General features: G+C 38.1%; 2 protein-coding genes across 4 annotated transcripts in view; both read left to right on the plus strand.

Moving 5' to 3' along the window:
* Positions 1 to 3,314: 3,314 nt before the first annotated feature.
* On the plus strand, positions 3,315 to 13,784 carry LOC136678278 (nucleotide-binding oligomerization domain-containing protein 2-like). 2 transcript variants are annotated; one of them, XM_066656264.1, is made up of 11 exons: positions 3,315 to 3,501; positions 4,136 to 4,637; positions 5,911 to 6,034; positions 6,926 to 8,681; positions 9,485 to 9,568; positions 9,663 to 9,746; positions 10,188 to 10,271; positions 10,420 to 10,503; positions 10,685 to 10,768; positions 10,916 to 10,999; positions 12,013 to 13,784. In XM_066656264.1, exons 2-11 carry the CDS (start codon positions 4,152 to 4,154, stop codon positions 12,083 to 12,085), a joined length of 2,943 nt encoding a protein of 980 aa, XP_066512361.1. In that variant the 5' UTR covers positions 3,315 to 3,501; positions 4,136 to 4,151; the 3' UTR covers positions 12,086 to 13,784. The 2 variants fall into 2 exon arrangements, with proteins under 2 accessions (XP_066512361.1, XP_066512362.1); XM_066656265.1 differs by lacking the exons at positions 10,916 to 10,999; positions 12,013 to 13,784 and having other exon boundaries at positions 10,409 to 10,503; positions 10,685 to 10,769.
* Positions 13,785 to 16,729: 2,945 nt separating this feature from the next.
* LOC136678139 (ubiquitin carboxyl-terminal hydrolase CYLD-like) overlaps positions 16,730 to 17,603 on the plus strand; it is a 30,402-nt gene continuing 29,528 nt past the window's right edge. For both annotated transcript variants that reach the window (XM_066656022.1, XM_066656023.1), the window contains exon 1: positions 16,730 to 17,042. The gene's annotated coding sequence lies outside the window, so the exon portion shown is untranslated. The remainder of the gene's footprint in view (positions 17,043 to 17,603) is intronic.

Consider the following 17,603-nt stretch of genomic DNA (forward strand, 5'->3'; position numbering starts at 1 on the left):
CATCAAGCTCGATCAAACTCAAGCTTGGACTTCTTAAGAGACTGAATTACAGGAATGATAAAGAAGAGTGGGTGGTACTCAAGTGTTCATGTGCAGTGGAAAGTAGGGTCCAATTAGACATGGAGAGGTTTAATTTGTCCCAGGAGAAGCCAGCGTTGGTGGTTAAAAAAATAGCTGTCATGCAACACATAATGGGAGAGTTTCTACCAGCTGTTTCTGGCGGTTCTGTGAAAATCATTATTTCAGTTCTAGGTTAGTGGCTAAGAAGAAATGTCTCGGATCAGTAACTCACACACACAAAACCCTAGATAACACTGCGTCATGCAGAAAGAAACTGAGCAAGGCCAACTGAAGAACAGCCATGGCCCTGGAGATTAGTAGTGAACCATGATTACTAGCCTTTCAGTTTGGCCTTAAATGTCAGAATCTAACAGACATTGCTAATTTCTGCATGGTGTTCTATGTGATTTTCTTAAACATATTAACACTGATGTAAATGAATTTTTTTGGCTGTTGTAGATTAAACAAGGACAAGTGAAGCTTGAAAAAAGACAGTACAAAAATGTATATATTTTACCTGTTTCACAGTTCCTGTAACTTATAACTGCTTTTGTTATTCCTTTAGAGGCTTGGCGTAGAGTTTACAGTTTGTAAAAACGTATTGAAATCACAAACAGGACTGGTTAAATTACAGACACTGTCACATTCTAATTTTATCTAATAATGTGTAAGACACTTGCTCACCTGGTTTTCAGCTTTCTAAATTCTTCCCAAACCAAAGTTCTGCAAAACAAGTAGCATTTTTCCAGTCTTTCTTGGATCATGAGCGATAGCTGAGGGGTTCAGGGTAAATCTCAGTATCAGAGACTACTTTATTCATTATTTTAATTATGGCTGGGTTTTCCATTCCCATTCCTTTTCCAGTTGTACTTTCCCTATCTATTCATTAATTCCAGTCCTGGAGATTAACTACACTGCAGTGGTTAATATTTTCCTCCCAGCACACCTCATCTAAATTATGCAGTCTTCTCAACTCCAGCCCTTGAGTCTCCACATACTGTGCATTTTATGTTTTCTCTACTCTAACACACCTGAGCTGAATTATTAGCTATTTATCAAACATTATCCTGATACAACACTGCTGTAGGAAATTATAACTAGTCCAGCATCGTTTTTAAAGAGGACATATTTTAACCCTTGTCCACAAGTTAATACCGTTTCCTGGGGCCTTAATAAAACCTCTGTGACATGTGTTGGTGAAAATAACACAAGGAACAAAAACACAGCACACAGTTCACATCCTGTGTAAACAACCCTGTTGAGAATAACCAGTTTCCAAACCTGTTTCTTTACATGACAATTAACCATTATTGTACCTTAACAAGTGCACAGAAGTGAACAGCAGAAGCACTGGTCAGCTCTAGCCAATTTTGCTCTGTCCTCTTTCTTTGTTCAGTTATTTGGAAATTTTGCTCAATATGTTTATCCACACTTGTGTTTGTCTTAGTTCATTTAACCTTGTCTTTGTGCTCTCACCTAGAGGAAGTGGTTACAAATCCAAAGTCTTAAAAAAGGCTTGTTTTATAAAATGTTTTCTTTTTTTGGGTTTTAAATTTGGCATTAAAAAGATATCTACAAATGAACATATGTACTCTTTTCTGAGTGTGTTGGAGGTCTGTGTGGTGTTAGGACACTTTATTTTGAACATCCACTTGTTTGAAGTTGGTATCTGTGATTTCTTTAATTTTGTACATACGAATTTATTGTTCACTCTGTAACATTCTCAAAGAACTGGTCTGTTATTGATGCAGAATATATATATATATATATATATATATATATATATATATAACCTTAAAGACTGGAAGAACTACTCTGAGACGTTGGGGTGAAATATCTATATTAAAATGATACAATGATGATATAGCACCATCTAGTGTCCCATCTTTGTTTTTGTATTCCACATTAAATTGTTTTAGCTCAGTAATAAATCACTTAAACTTAAATCACTTAAAGCATGAGAACTGTAATCTGATAACGAACTGTACGTCACTGAGACACTCGCCTACCTTGAATAAAGAACCAATACTAATGCAGTCGCAACAGTATTTTCATCACAAAAGCAACACTAATGTGTATGTTGTCATTTTGGAAAACATACATGTTTTTGACCTTTTCTTTTCTAGGTATGAACCCAATACCAAACCCCATGGTTATTACATAAATCTGGGCGAAAAGTGTCATTTCTGTTTAAATATCTTAAGCAATATTTGGAAAAGGAGAACATAAAGAGTTTCAATGTTTCATTTATTCATTCATTGTCTGTAACCGCTTAAACATTTCAGGGTTGTGCTGGTTCTGGGGCCTACCTGGAATCAGTGGATGCAAGGCAGGAACACACCCCAGATGAGGCAAATGCCCATCACAGAGTTTGCTTTTTGGATAGCTTATTACAAATGGAAGATTGCGAAGCTTTAATGTCATGACATTACCCATCAATTGAGCCTGCACTGGCCGATTACGGGTCTAATTAAGACATTAATAACGGTCCACAATGTACTCCTTGTCTGTACTCCATGATTCATGCTCACTAGCAAATGATCAGCCCTGCGAAGCAAACCCTCCCAAATTCATTCCCAATGTGTCCAAACAGAAGTGTCCAAACACCCCACAGAGTCAAAAGGTTCTACTCAAACAGAAGGGTTTCTTACGTTTATCTTCAGATAAAGAAATGGTTTAATGATAAATATGATTGCTGTGATACTTACGTTTTGTACATTTGGTAATGTTTAAGTTAATAATAAAGTTAGGCACTTAACATGCACTAATAAGTGAAGTGTGGTGAGATGAGGGGTGAGTGCTGTTGTCTAAAGAAAATTCTGAACAGCAATAAGGAGAAAGTAAGACGTAAAATATGTAATGTGAAATATTGTATGTAATGACAAATATTTAGTTACTTCATAATATATATCTATCTATATTTATTTATTTATTTATTTTAAATACTAATATCAAGTAAATGTATTCACTGATAAATTTTACACCACACCAATTTCATCAGTCTATTCAAATTTGAATAAAATGTTTAAATATCTGAAAGGAAACTAGACAGTTGCTAGCACGCAAAACTAGCCTTTTCATTTCCTCAGATAACTATTGTTGTCCCATTTTTACTTTCAGTTCGTTTTATTGACTTATACCAGAAGCGAGCTACACCCAGGGGCAAACATTGTTGCTATTTTCCCCGTGGGCAATTTTGATTTCAGCAACAGGGCAAAATAAAGACATTTTAAGTAGATTCCTGGCGGTTTTGTGGTAACGATATTCGAAACCGTTGAGATGAGGAGACTACTGTAACAACAATACCTTTGAATCCAGTAATGAGGAAGGGGATTGGAGGAATTCCCCGTGGTGTTCTCATAGATTTAACACCAGCTACAAGGGAACATCACACAGAACACACCTGACTGAGTTTACGGCAGAAGCATACTTTCTGAAAAGGTATTTTACTCTCTTTTATCTCAGTCTGTTAAACTGTATTTACAGTAATGTAGCAATGGGCTTTTATCGTCAGTAGTTTATTGTTGTTTTTATTGTGTTATTGTTTGAGTCTCGTTAACCTACGGGTAATTGAGGCTGTAATTCATAGATTGCATCAGTCATCTGTAGTTTTAGCCTTTTGGCTGAACATGTTTGGAAGTTAAATTAAAGCACTGTGGAAATGCAGTTTATTTTTCTCTTTAGGTAGTTAGTAGTTCAGACGACACGCCTGTAGTTGACATGAGAAGAGAGTCAGCCAAACACATTTATCATGGGACAGTACAGTCTTGCCCTACAAAGATACCTGTAAAATCCTACTTACACTTTTGATATATCCATGTGCCTGGATGTTAAATAAATAGATATTTCAGCATTGTGAAAATGGCTATATGAGTAATAATATAGGGTCATTTGCATGTATTGAAAAGCAATGATTGAGATAATCACTTCAACTTGTGATTATTATTTTTTATATTATATATATTTATCCCTTTACAGTAACGGGGGAAGATTTTGGGTGGGAATATTTAGATCTGATTGTTTTGTTTTGGAATTACACTCTTGATTTCTGGAATTCATTGTTAACTTCTTATAGTTTTGAAAGTTGAGGAATGTCTGGACAGCAGTTGGTGTTAAGGCAGAGAGCAGAGCTCCTGGGGTCATTGTGCTCTGGGGGCACCCCTGAACCCCTAGACTGTGTGCTGGACTTTCTACTTTCTTGGGGCGTCATCGTTTGGGAAGAATACCTAAGTATTAGATCACCAGCCAAGCCCTTCTGCTCCAATGCCAGAGACCTTTTAGACTTGGTTTACACCAAAGGAGAGGAGGCCTGCAGTCTCCTACTTGCAGCCATTGAACATGTTTTACCTGAGGCACAAAAAAGTGGTCTTTGCTTTGGTAAAGGCAATTCAGTGGGAAGGAATTCTAAGAAGAATTCAGCTACTTCCAGTGAGGTTTTATTGACTGACAGACCAGCAATGGTCATTAAAATTCGGGACCATATAGATGGAGTGCTGAATGCTCTGTTGGAGGCTGGCTGCTTTACTTCAAAAGACTGTGATGAGGTGCTATTACCCGTGTACACTCCTTCACAGAAGGTAAGTAACACATTAAGTCTTTGGACTACTTAGGTCCATTTCACTGTAAACTCTGACCTGTTGAAATCTGTCATATAAGAAGAATATTCCATTCCTTTTTAAATTTTATTTTTAGATAAATTCTAATAAGGTAATATAAGACTATACATACTAAAAGTATTTTTTTTGTTTGGTAATACATTGTTTTATTGTTGCATTTTTCTTAAAATTAATTATGTTTATGTTAGTTTTTGTAACTTAAGAATCAGTTCTTTATGATTCTTTACATAATGGAGGGTTCCCAGTGAATGTGTTAAGTGGACAGTTGTTACAATAATAAAATTGTACTTATACATTTCAACAACATTTCAGGCAAATTAAAACATTCAGTATAGTCAAACATTTTTTTCAGTTTTTGTATTTATTTATTTAATACCCATATTTGGCCAGATTTTCTCCCTCCCCATTTATTAGTAATCTCCAATTCAACCCATTAATGAGTCTACCACCAGTTGTCCTTGGGAGTGTGGAGCAAATGTTTGCTTTGTCCAAAACACATCAGGCCAATCCAAACTGCCACAACACAATACCACTGACTAGCTTAACCAGTCTGAAGAAAATGCTGACAGATGCCCACTGCTAGCATTGTAAATAGAGAGATGAGGGAGAGGAAAGTCTGTCTTATGCAGCCAGAGAGCAAGGGCAATGGTTCTAAGACTCTAAAACATTTAGAAAAGGAAAAACATTATTATAAATATCATTGTCCAGTTACAATAAGACTACTATGAACACAATGCATTCTGACGTAAAAATGTACACATTACATTGCCATTTTCAGAATGTAAATGTAACAGTTTTACTATTTGGCAAATATCAGGTCACCTTGTCTTTCTGTGTTACAACTGATTATTAAGACATTGAGGGTTGATAGAACCTTAATATTACCTCATCATTGAATAAACAGTTTTTAAACTATTTATAATAAACTTTTATAAGGGTAGTCTTATTTGAAAATGGTACATTCTATATGAATTATATATTTTTTAAGATTTCATACACTCTATTTAATCTCCTTTATTTCCAGGAAATCTTGACATTAGTAGACAAAAATGATCACAAAATTTCCAAACTCTAGTCTTTGTGACCACACATTTTATGGACATGTTTGTTTGCCTGTGGGTAGTTTAGGGAAATACATAACAATCAGAGAATAGTATCTCCTGAACTGTGATTGGAAATCCCTGCTCTAGATCAGATATCACTTACAGAGTTGTTGTTTCCTTGTTCTGGACAGGTAAGGAGGCTCTTAGACCAAGTGAGGTTCAAAGGGGAGAGAGCAGCTCATGTGTTGCTACAGTATCTACAGCAGGTTGACATTGCATCACGAGCTGCAAAAGAGGAAAAGCAACTCACTGTTGGTATGTTTGTGGTTTTCACTTGCTTTGCACTTGAGTGTGATCTTTGTTTCAGTCTCTGATCTTTCATTGAACTCTGGTCAAAAATAAATTTTTTGATTCAAAATGAGGGCTCAAAGCAGTACAGGTACAGTACAAAAAAATTAATTTAAACCCAAAAAGGAATCAATCACTAAGTGTTAATAACTAAAAAAACTTTGTTTTTTGTTTAGAGGTTTGTTAATAGTTAGCATAACTATTTATTCACGAAAATGTATTCATATTTACATGATGCCGGTTTTGCCTATAGTTTCATTCACAATTTTGAAAGACTCAATAGGTCTGCACACATACATTCTTCTTCTTCTGCTCCCATCTGGGGTCACCACATTGGACCAACCTCGATCCGCACACCGATCTGGCACAGTTTTTATGCTAGATGCCCTTCCTGATGCAACCTTTCTGCACAAACACATTAATGACACAAAAACAAAAAAATAAAAAAGTATAAACCAGTGGGTAGAAGGATTACTTCCACAATATTTAACGCAAGATGCTGTGAGACTTACTAATTATTGCTAAGCTAATTGGCTAACCCTGGTGTCAGATCACAAATCAGTGCTATGGTTTTAGTGTCAATTAAGGTTGTTTGGTCAAAAGAGGCACTGATCTGATATTTTAGCAATATGATAGCTTGCTAGACAGCTAGCCAACTTAGCTAGGTTGTTATTGTGTTCTAGGTGATTTAGTACATGTAAATACATCAACTTTTTTTTAGTAGGATACAGCATAGAGTATAAGTATAATTTATGAGTATGAAGTATAATGTAACAACAAGCCAATGTATGAAGAAACCAATGTATTAGCTACATTTTAAAATTTTGATTCTTGATTTTTCCCTACACCATGCACCAGAATGCCTACTTTACCAGAAGAAGCTTCGCAGCTCTGTCTCTGCACAGTCCCATTTCCTCAGCAATTATGGTGGGACAGGAAGATTTTCCCTGGACGATATTTATACTGATGTTCTTTTAGAACTGGTCAAAGGCAGCAGGGAAATCACAAACCTGGGGCTAGAGGATGTGGTGGGCGAGGCTGGGACTATTAATGAAGATGCTGATACAGTATTGGTGTCTGGGGAGGCAGGTAATGGTAAGAGTACCCTGCTGCAGATGCTCCACTTGCTGTGGGCTCGAGGGACTTTACTGAGGGACATTTTTCTACTTTTCCCCTTCAGTTGTCGCAAACTGAGTGCAGAAAAGAGAATGCTGTCTTTGAAAGAACTCCTGTTCCAGCACTGCTGTTGGCCAGACCGTGGTCAAGAGGAGCTTTTCCAGTTTATACTGGACCATCCCCACCTGGTTCTGTTCACTTTTGATGGTCTTGATGAGTTTAAGCTTAGCTTCACAGATGAAGAACGCCATTGCTGCCCCACCCAGCAGGCACCTGTACATATGCTGCTTTTTAACCTGCTCCAGGGTACCTTGATGAAAGGGGTAAAGAAGTTGGTAACCAGTAGGCCGCAAGCGGTGAGTCCGGTACTGAAACGCTACCTTCGCAAGGAGGTTCTTGTGAAAGGCTTCTCACCAATGGGAATTGACTGCTTTGTTAGGAAACATCACAATGATTCCACGGTGGCTTGTAGGGTTATAGAGTCCTTGCAGGCTAATACAGTCTTGCTTGGGCTCTGCCATATCCCCGTCTTCTGCTGGATTGTGTCAAAGTGTTACAAGGAGCTGCTTGGATGCGGGGAAGGTAGCCCTCAGACCATCACAGATGTGTACCTCATGGTTCTGCAGCATTTCTTTCAGAGGAAAGTACCTCAGGAACACAGGGCCCTGGAAAAAGGATGGCTGCAGAAGCATTTAGACACAGTGATGAGACTAGGACACCTGGCTCTTGACGGTGTTGAGAGTTCCTGTTATGTTTTTCCTGAAGCAGAACTGCATAATTATGGCATCACAGAGCAGGAAATTAACCTGGGCTTTCTCATGCAATGCAAGGATTTCTCAGACTCAACAGACTGCAAGCATTATGAGTTTCTACACATCACCTTACAGTGTTTCTTTGCTGCTCTCCATATAGTTCTCAATAACAACGTTGACCGCTCTGTTATCCCTAAGCTCTTTCAGTCAGGCAGGCAGCTTTCAGGCATTACTCGTGTGTGCCTTGGAAACTGTATCAATCAGCCTCCAGAATCCGATACAGAAGAGACACCAAACATACAGATTGCTGCTAAGTTTGTGTCGGGTCTTTTGTCCCAGCGCCATTGTGCCCTACTGTTACAGTCCTGTCCTGCTGCCACACGTAAGTGGAAGTCCCAGCAGGTAGTTAAGTGTTTGTCCAAGGGGATGCAGAAGCACTTCAAGTCAATCCCTCAGCCTGTGGAGGGTGAGAAGAAGAGCATGCACGCCATGCCGAGTTTTGTTTGGCTCATCACATGCATCTACGAGATGCAGGAGAGCAGAATTGCAAAGGATGCAGTAACTAAGCTAGAAGTTGAACATCTGAAGTTGACATACTGTAATATCGGGCCAGTGGAGTGCACTGCCCTGGCCTATGTGCTGAAGTACCTTCCAAATCCAGTTGGCCTGCAACTAGATTACAATACAGTCGGGGATGTTGGAGTGGAACAGCTCTTGCCATGTCTTCACATCTGTCATTCTCTTTAGTAAGAAATTTTATTTATTGACTGTATATTTTTTACATGTGGTTTATTGCTATTTATTTACAATCTATATAGAGGAATTGCAACAGTAATGTTTTGCATAATTCAATCACTTTGATGTAAATTAAGTCAGATGTAAATAAAACCCATTGTTTGATTATCTGCTGTTTATAGAGAACCCCCAGTTCCTTAAAGGTGACATATTATATTCCTCTTCCACAACTCTTAATGAAACATCTGTGACAGGATTTGGTCAAAATAGCAGAAGGATCAAGCACCACCATATCATTCCCTTCCAGTCTAAAGAGTGCAGATCAGAATGGCTTTTTTTTGAGTAACTATTGCTTTAAATGATTATAAGCCACTGTTCACCAAAACCTGAGCGTACAGCAGTAAATAGCGAGCAAGCCAAACCTCTCATTTTTATTTGGTACTCTTTTTTTTCTCATCTTCGCTTATTATGCTTAGTACTTCTTTTCTTAGCACTTGATGTCAAAAGCTAACTCAGTATGGCTACATTTTATCTCATGTTTTCTGACTTGGGCAGCTACAAAAACAAAATAATGTAAAATAAATAAATAAATAAATAAATAAACGAACATAAATGTAAAAAACCCACAACTGACTGGGTGGTCTTGCTTCAGTTTTAGGGACTGTAGGTGCTCCAGATATGTCATGTTTAAGACTTTTTAATGATGATCATGCTAGGATCTGTCATTATGATACAGGTTATGGATTGTTTTCAGAGAGTTTGTTAATATTTATTTTCTGTAAATTAATTTTTCTTCTTCTGATTATCATGAAAGCTTGAGGAACAATAACATCTCAGATGAAGCAATACGTAAACTTGTTCAAAAGGGAGTGCACTGCGAAAGCTTCCAGAAAATTGCGTGAGTATGACAACTACTAGATTAATTTTATTCTTCATTTTACAGTAGGCTATTGTAAGTAACCTATGATGGATGTTTTACACAATTCCCACAGGTTGTTCAACAACAAACTAACGGATGACTGCACAAAGCACATAGCACAACTGCTGAAGATAAAAAAGAACTTTCTCTCTTTAAGGTACTACTGGAACATAAGTTATTTATAGGGTCCACTGTAAGGTATTTTGAGCTTGAAGAGCCTTTCCTGTGTGTAGCATCATATGGATTCTGTAGTATTTAATACATCTTAAAAATAAAAGTACAAACAATCGAATTACCAATATTCTAGTGAATCCAGGTTACACACACACACAATCAAAATTACAGACCATTTCACGCTTCAGTATGACATGCTCTAAATTGAAAATGAAAATAATCGCAGTTGGCACTTAACAGTCACCAAAGTTGAAGTCTTGATATCAGCATATAGTTCTATTACTCTAAGTTCTTGGTACATATATGATCAAAATATATCAGTATATCAAAATATTTATTATCTTGAATGATCTCCCATGAATTTGTGTAATATGTTATTCAAATCTCAGCTGCTTTTTTCACACAAATGTCTACTGTTCTTAAGACTTGGAAATAATAGCATCACATCACATGGAGCAGAGCAGTTGGCAGAGGGGCTGAGGGCCAACACTTCACTGCAGTTTCTTGGGTGAGATTTCTTTCTATAAAAAAAAAAAAAAAAAAAAAAAAAAAAAAAAATATATATATATATATATATATATATAGTGATTGTTAAGAAAAATAAACAGCACATTTAGGATGTTTGAGTAGACCACTATATCACAGTTCTCGTTCAGGCTCTGGGGCAATAAGATTGGAGACAAGGGCACTGAGGCTTTAGCAGATGCACTGAAGAACAATACGTCACTTATATGGTTCAGGTATGAGTCTTTTTTTTTTGGAATATTAAACATTTTAAAGAAGAATTCATAACACCCCATTGATATGTCTAATCATATTTTCTAATGATAAAGATAAAGATGACTCAGATAGTTTGGTAAATGTATATACAATGACTGTCTTTTGCATTGTCTAATATTATCTTTTGTATTGGTTCTTTAGTCTGGTGGATAATGGTGTAGGTGATTTGGGAGCCTGCGCTTTGGCAGAACTTGTGAAGAGGAGCACAACACTTACAGAGCTGTGGTCAGTTGAAAAAAAAATACAGTTGTAACAAAAAAGGAAGGCTTTTTTTAACCAAGAGAAGTTACTTGCCTCATTGTCTACTTATCTTCTCTTTCTCAATTTCCCATTTTCACTCTGTCTTTCATTTGCTCTTACATTATTTCTCAGGCTTAATCAAAACCACATTGGCAGAGTTGGTGTGGAGTGTCTAATACAGGCTTTGGAAGTTAACACCAGCATTAAGGAAGTGTGGTAAGGCCATTATAAGATAACAGCACAACTAGATTATTTTCATTTCCACATTAAATTCCTGCAGTTGTAACCTGATTACTCTCCATATTATCAGCCCCACTGGCCATATGTGCACATTTGTAGCTCTGCAGTTACACGCCTTTTTTTCTGTAGATGTAGTCAGAGAGAGTCTCACAGGTAACTACCAAAAAAGACTTTTGTTTGGTGGATTATCCTCATTCCAGCAGTGACACTGTGTGTATTAAAAACACCAGCAGCACTGCTGTGTCTGATCCACTCCACAAACACAGCTTGCACTAACACACCACCGCCATGTCTGTGGCTGCCTGCTCTGTGTTGGTGATGTGGGAGTCTTGACCATTGAATTACTGGGTAAAATGGGACTAGCAAACTAACAATTGGACTATAGTCTGCAAGTATTGAAATACAAAGTGCAAACATTACAGTGGCACAGCAGGTAGTGTCGCAGTCACACAGCTCCAGGGATCTGGAGGTTGTGAGTTCGAGTCCTGCTTTGGGTGACTGTCTGTTAGGTGTGTTCTCCCCGTATCTGCGTGGGTGTCCTCCAGGTGCTCTGGTTTCCTCTCATGGTACAAAACCACATGTTGGTAGGTGGATTGGTGACACAAAAAGTGTCTGTCCATGAGTGTGTGTGTGTTCATTTCCTGTGAAGGACTGGTGCCCCCTCCATTGTACCCAATGATTCCAGGTCGGCTCTGGACACACTGCGACCCTGAACTGGATAAGTGGTTACAGATAATGAATGAATGAAAACATTACTTTCACAGGCAGGTGTTTTGGAATGTTTGAAAGGCTGTAGTTTGTTTGTCCAGTTCTGTGTTTGTATGGCCTTCTTTAAAATTCCTGATCAGTTCTCTTGATTACTAATAAAACCAAGAACAACATGCTTTGTATATGAAGATACAAGTTGTCCAAAAACTATATCATGTTGTAGAAAATTCATTAAGCTATAGCAAATATCACTAACTTAGAAACCTATTGTACTGTTGCAGGTTGATGGGAAACAATCTGAGCCCTGAGGAAGTGGAAGAACTTCGGAAATGTGAAAGCAGGCTGGCGTTCTGAAGAAAAAAAAAGGCAGAATAATGACATTTGTCAAATACCTACAGCCTAAAATTTCAAATAAACAGTCTAAAGCTGCGTTCACACAGCAGTTGAACGTATTCCAAATTAGATTTATGGACCGAATGTGACCTATATCTGACATTAATCTGAACAGATCACACTCCCAAACTGATCTGCATGCAATAAACACATTAGACTAGCATTAACTTTGATGTTTGACTGAGTTTAAATCTTACAATGTTAGATTTTAAGTTAAACACGCTCATCTGTTAGTGCACGATTTCTTTTGGCCATGCTCTAGTGCTTCATCAATGGTCAGAGGACCATGCCCACAGGACAATGTTAGCTGAATAGATTTTAGATTTATGGACTTTTTCTCAGTCAAGTATTGACAGTGACATGTTTAAAAAACTCCAGGGGCACTGCTGGGTCTGATATATGCATACCAGCACATCACACATTAACACACCATGAACATGTCAGTGTCACTGCAGTCCAGAGAGTGATCCACACCTGAATAATACCAAATCTGTGGTGACCCTGACCAATGAAGTACAGGGAAAAAGGTGGTTATGTTTAGTTATTGATCCTACAATGTTAGCTGTTACTTAGACAGCCTGCCTGCAGCCTCACAGCTCCACACACACCTTGTTCATATATGAGCCACATGAAATTGGAGTTATTAAAAATATTTTAAAAAGATGCTTTGAACAGTCCACTCCCCAATCTGCCCATTTAAAAGGAAAAATGTTTTGGATGAAATATAGACAGATTATTCCTTACTATTCTCATATATATTTCCTTTTTGACAGGATGCAATGTGAGGATGGTCCAGCTTTACTGACAGAAAAGTCACATGAATTTGCGATCTCTCTAATCACATGAAAGTGGCCCAAATCTGAACTGAAAATATTCAGTGTATTTTTGTTGTTCACACTGCAACACAAATTACAAAAATGTGTCACAAATGAAGAAAATATTTTTGGGCCACTTACCTGCTGTGTGAGTGTAGCCCAAGTATCCATTAATATTGGTGTCAGTGTGTACTGACAGATGTACACTGTGGGGTTTGTGAATGAAGCAGGACACTGAACAGTTATTCAGCCTTCACTCTGTTGATACCTGCATGACTCTGAAACTAAAGCAGCTGATAAAGATATTATTTTTATGTTGTATTTATGGTACTGTTGTTGCTACATATTGTGCTCCCTATATAATATATGCACTTATTTTTGAATGTGTAATTTTGTTGTTTTTCTTTCTCCAGTTTTGCATTCCATTTCTTTTCCAGTACACTTTCTCCTTCAGCCGGCTTAAGTTTAGGAAACCTGGTAATGGTTGAAAAACAATAATGAAACAAATGTATTAAATTAAATTAAAACGGTGGCGGAGCAGGTAGTGTCGCAGTCACACAGCTCCAGGGGAGCTGGAGGTTGTGGGTTCGATTCCTGCTCCAGGTGACTGTCTGTGAGGAGTTGGGGTGTTGTCCGCGTGGGTTTCCTCCGGGTGCTCCGGTTTCCTCCCACAGTCTGAAAACACATGTTGGTAGGTAGATTGGCGACTCAAAAGTGTCCGTAGGTGTGAGTGAATGTGTGAGTGTGTGTTGCCCTCCAGGGTGTACCCCAATGATTCCAGGTAGACTCTGGACCCACCGTGACCCTGAACTGGATAAGTGGTTACAGAGAATGAATGAACAAGAAACAGTACAATATACTTTAAAATGTTTTGTGAGGTTAGATTACATCACTGGCAGGGAACAAAATAACATACCGTCATAATTTAAATAAAGGTCTCATTTTTGAGCGTGTTGAAATATAGGTGCCTCTCAATAAATTAGAATATCATCAAAAATGTATTTATTTCTGTAATTCATTTCAAAAAGTGAAACTCGTATATAGATTCATTACAGATAGAGTGATCTGTTTCAAATGTTTATTTCATTTAATGTTGATAATTATGGCTTACAGCCAATGGAAACCCAAACAACATTAAAATTAGAATATTAGTCTCTGGGTCATGAATGGCTTGACACAGGGAATGTAACAGTTGTAGCCCATGTCCTGCAGCAGTCCACTCCTTGTGACTCTGCCCTAATTTTTGAATGGCCTTTTCCTGACAATCCTTGCTGCTTCCTCCAATGAGGTTATCCTTGCTGCTTGTGCACCTTTTTCTACCACACTTTTACCTTCCACTCATATTTCGATTAATATGCTTCGATACAGCAGGAGGGTGCCAATGACTGCCTTCTGGACATCTGTCAAGTCAGTCTTCCCATGAATGTGTAGCCTATTGAACCAGACTAAATTTTAAGGGCTTAGGAAACTCCTGAAGGGGTTTTGTGTTGATTATTCAAATTTACAGAGATAATGACTTGGGTTTTTATTTGCTGTAAGCCATAATCACCAACATTTAAAAAAATAAACACTTGAAAAAGAAGCAATCTCAGAAAAAAGCATGTTCACTGTGGTTGTGGTTGTGGTAGTGAACTTAATTGTATCACGGTCATATTAATATCTACAATAATTGTAGATTTCATACACCCCTTTTCGTTTTTAGGACTGTTGTTTTATTTTACACAATTCTGTAATTAAATTTTACAAATAATTCACCACGGCGGCACGGTGGTGCAGCAGGTAGGTGTCGCAGTCACACAGCTCCTGGGACCTGGAGGGTTCGATTTGGGTTCGATTCCCGCTCCGGGTGACTGTCTGTGAGGTCACACTGTGAGTTGGTGTGTTCTCCCCGTGTCTACCTGAGTATCTTAGTTATTGGTAAACGCTTGTTAACAACTCTTAAAAAAAACATCAGCGACGCTCAGTGCCGCACACACAGAGATAGCGGTGTCAACACGCACAGTCGATGATACTCTGTCGCACTATACTCCTATATAGTGTTATAGGGACAGTATTTATATAAAACAGATATCGAGTCATTCAGCATCTGGATTTATTACTGAAACACAATGATAAAATAATACACACACTCCCTGACACCTTCCCTCCCCCTCGCTCTGTGCTGCTTTATGCCGCTCTCTCCCACGCTCTCCCAAACAAACACGATGCTGCACTAATTAGCGCCCCTCTAGAAACCATGCCTGCGGAACCAGCAGTAAATCCTGGACAAAAATGTGAATGAATAATATACTTAAAATAATAAAAAGTACATAAATGTACAAATACTGAAGAAAAGACTTGTCCTATGAAAACCTATGATACAATTAATGTGTTTTTTTTTATTCCAATGTGAATTTGCTTTAATTGCAAACAGATCAAATTTTCAGTTATTAATATCTGTATCGGGGCTACTCCAAGGTGCTAATTATCGGTTATTGTATCGGCCAAAAAAATAAATAAATAAATCGCTGCATCCCTAATACTTGTGTGATGTAGTTGTGATGCTTTGTTAAGAGTTTAGAAAAGGTATCTTAGGTATTGCGAAGGTATTCGCCCCCCTTGAATATTTCAACCTTTTTGCCACATTTTAGGCTTCAAACATAAAGATAACATTTTTATTTTTTGTGAAGAATCAACAACAAGTGGGACACAATCGTGAAGTGGAATTAAATTTATTGGATGTGTAAAACTTTTTTAACAAATAAAAAACTGAAAAGTGGGGTGTACAATATTATTCGGCCCCTTTACTTTCAGTGCAGCAAACTCACCCCAGAAGTTCAGTGAGGATCTCTGAATGATCCAGTGTTGTCCCAAATGACTGATGATGATTAATAGAATCCACCTGTGTGTAATCAAGTCTCCGTATAAATGCACCTGCTCTGCAGGGTTCTGTTCAAAGCGCAGAGAGCATCATGAAGGGTGAAAAGTCCCCCCCACCAGGCACTGTATAAATATTTCACAATGTCACCACTATGGGATACTTATTTCGAAATTTTGCTCCCAGAAAAAAAAAAAAAAGACCTCAGCTTCATACTTGTGTTGCTCTGAACACAACAGAGCTGCACCGGCCTTTCTCACTATCAGTGACCCGGAATGATCCTCCCCTGCTACTCACTTCTGGCAGGAGTTCGCGAATGAATCGGCTCTTTGAATCTGTTTTTTAATTGTTAGATGGGAGTCGACTCCTCGCAATGAACCAACTTCTTTCTTCTGCTCTTTTGATTTTACTCTTGATGTTTTTGCATACATTTTTAGTCGCGTTTTCAGTGTTTCTCGTTCCAGGTTTGACATAAAGCTGCCTTCGTTTGTTGAAGATTGGTTGATGGATATTTGCTTTAGTTTACCTTGTGATTCCTGTCTTTTCGGAATTATTATGTCATAACAAAAATGCCGTTATTTACTATGGTACTTATTAAAATATATATATATTATTTTGCAAATTCGGTAAACAATGTGGAATAGAAATAACTGCCAGTGTTACTTAATAAAGAGTCGTTTGGAAGCTAAAAGATTCAGTTGTGGTTGAACTGATTCAGTTAAAAAAAGCGAATGACCGTCTCTAAAGAGAACTGTCACTAGCTCCTCAACCGAACTACTGGAAAACCCCAGAAGGCGGGACTTTAAGAGCGGACCGTCAGAGCAACCAATCAGCGCTGGCAACGAGGCGTTTCCCCCAATCAGGAGAGTGCATGTGCTTCGACCGTTCGGTTGATGTGATGTACAGTGTAAATGATCCCATTTAAATGTGAAATAAATCGCTCCTTGTACGTTTTGTACGCCTAAGTTTCTTTATTTTGGAAGCAGTATTCAATGTAAAGGTGTATATGGTCTAGAGAGAGAGTGAGTGAGGCATAAAATTAGGTCTAGCTCTGGTAAAAAAAAAAACACCGTTGGTTGTGTTGAGTACCTTCGCAGTAAAAAGCCGGAGGAGACTGCTAGCTACCTACAGGGACATAGTAAATATGGCCATTCTCATCCTCTCATGTAAACTCCGGGAATAAAACAGTCGACGTTCAGCACCGAGGAAGGGTAGACTTTAATTCCAGGAGGAGCTGCTTTGTCAGGTAAGGGAGTTACATCTTAAAGCGAAATACATTTAAAGCTGACTTCGCTGTCGTTACAGTAAACTGTCTGCCTTCACTTCAGAGAAATTTCGCGAACTGTTTAGTTGCTTCACGCAGTTACTGTGTTTTTAATGCAGCAACAGGTATAGGGTTATTGTAAAACATTAACTGTCGACATTTAGCTAAAACAGACCTAGAATTTACTGCTTGTAGCCGTTAGCCACCGCTAGCGTTTCTTAGTGCACAGTGCTGATTTTCGGTGATGTCATCGCCTCACAGTAAATCTAGGCTCTCATTTATATAGCATTCCTTAAGGACTGTTACTAATGTGTTGTCCAGAATTTCAGTAACGATATCAACTGCTTGTCTTTATTTTATAATGGATGCTGTATGTATGATGCTCCATAGCTTTACGGTGAAATAAGGTGAGTCCTCTCCCAGATATCAGGTTTCCAAGCCCACTATAAAGATATCACAGCGGCAACAGTCCTATTCCACTAATCACATAATATCAGGTTGGTTCTGGACTGAATTGATTTACCTGACTCCAATTAATGTTGC

Source organism: Hoplias malabaricus, chromosome Y, assembly GCF_029633855.1.
Source record: "Hoplias malabaricus isolate fHopMal1 chromosome Y, fHopMal1.hap1, whole genome shotgun sequence".
In the NCBI taxonomy this organism is placed as follows: Eukaryota; Metazoa; Chordata; class Actinopteri; order Characiformes; family Erythrinidae; genus Hoplias; species Hoplias malabaricus.

What these genes read in the sequence shown, in the direction of transcription:
- LOC136678278 (XM_066656264.1), top strand. Translation starts at nt 4,152, where the DNA reads ATGTCTGGACAGCAGTTGGTGTTAAGGCAGAGAGCAGAGCTCCTGGGG. An exon ending in TGTACACTCCTTCACAGAAG is followed by an intron (nt 4,638 to 5,910) that starts GTAAGTAACACA and finishes TGTTCTGGACAG; the next exon opens with GTAAGGAGGCTCTTAGACCA. An exon ending in GGAAAAGCAACTCACTGTTG is followed by an intron (nt 6,035 to 6,925) that starts GTATGTTTGTGG and finishes ACCATGCACCAG; the next exon opens with AATGCCTACTTTACCAGAAG.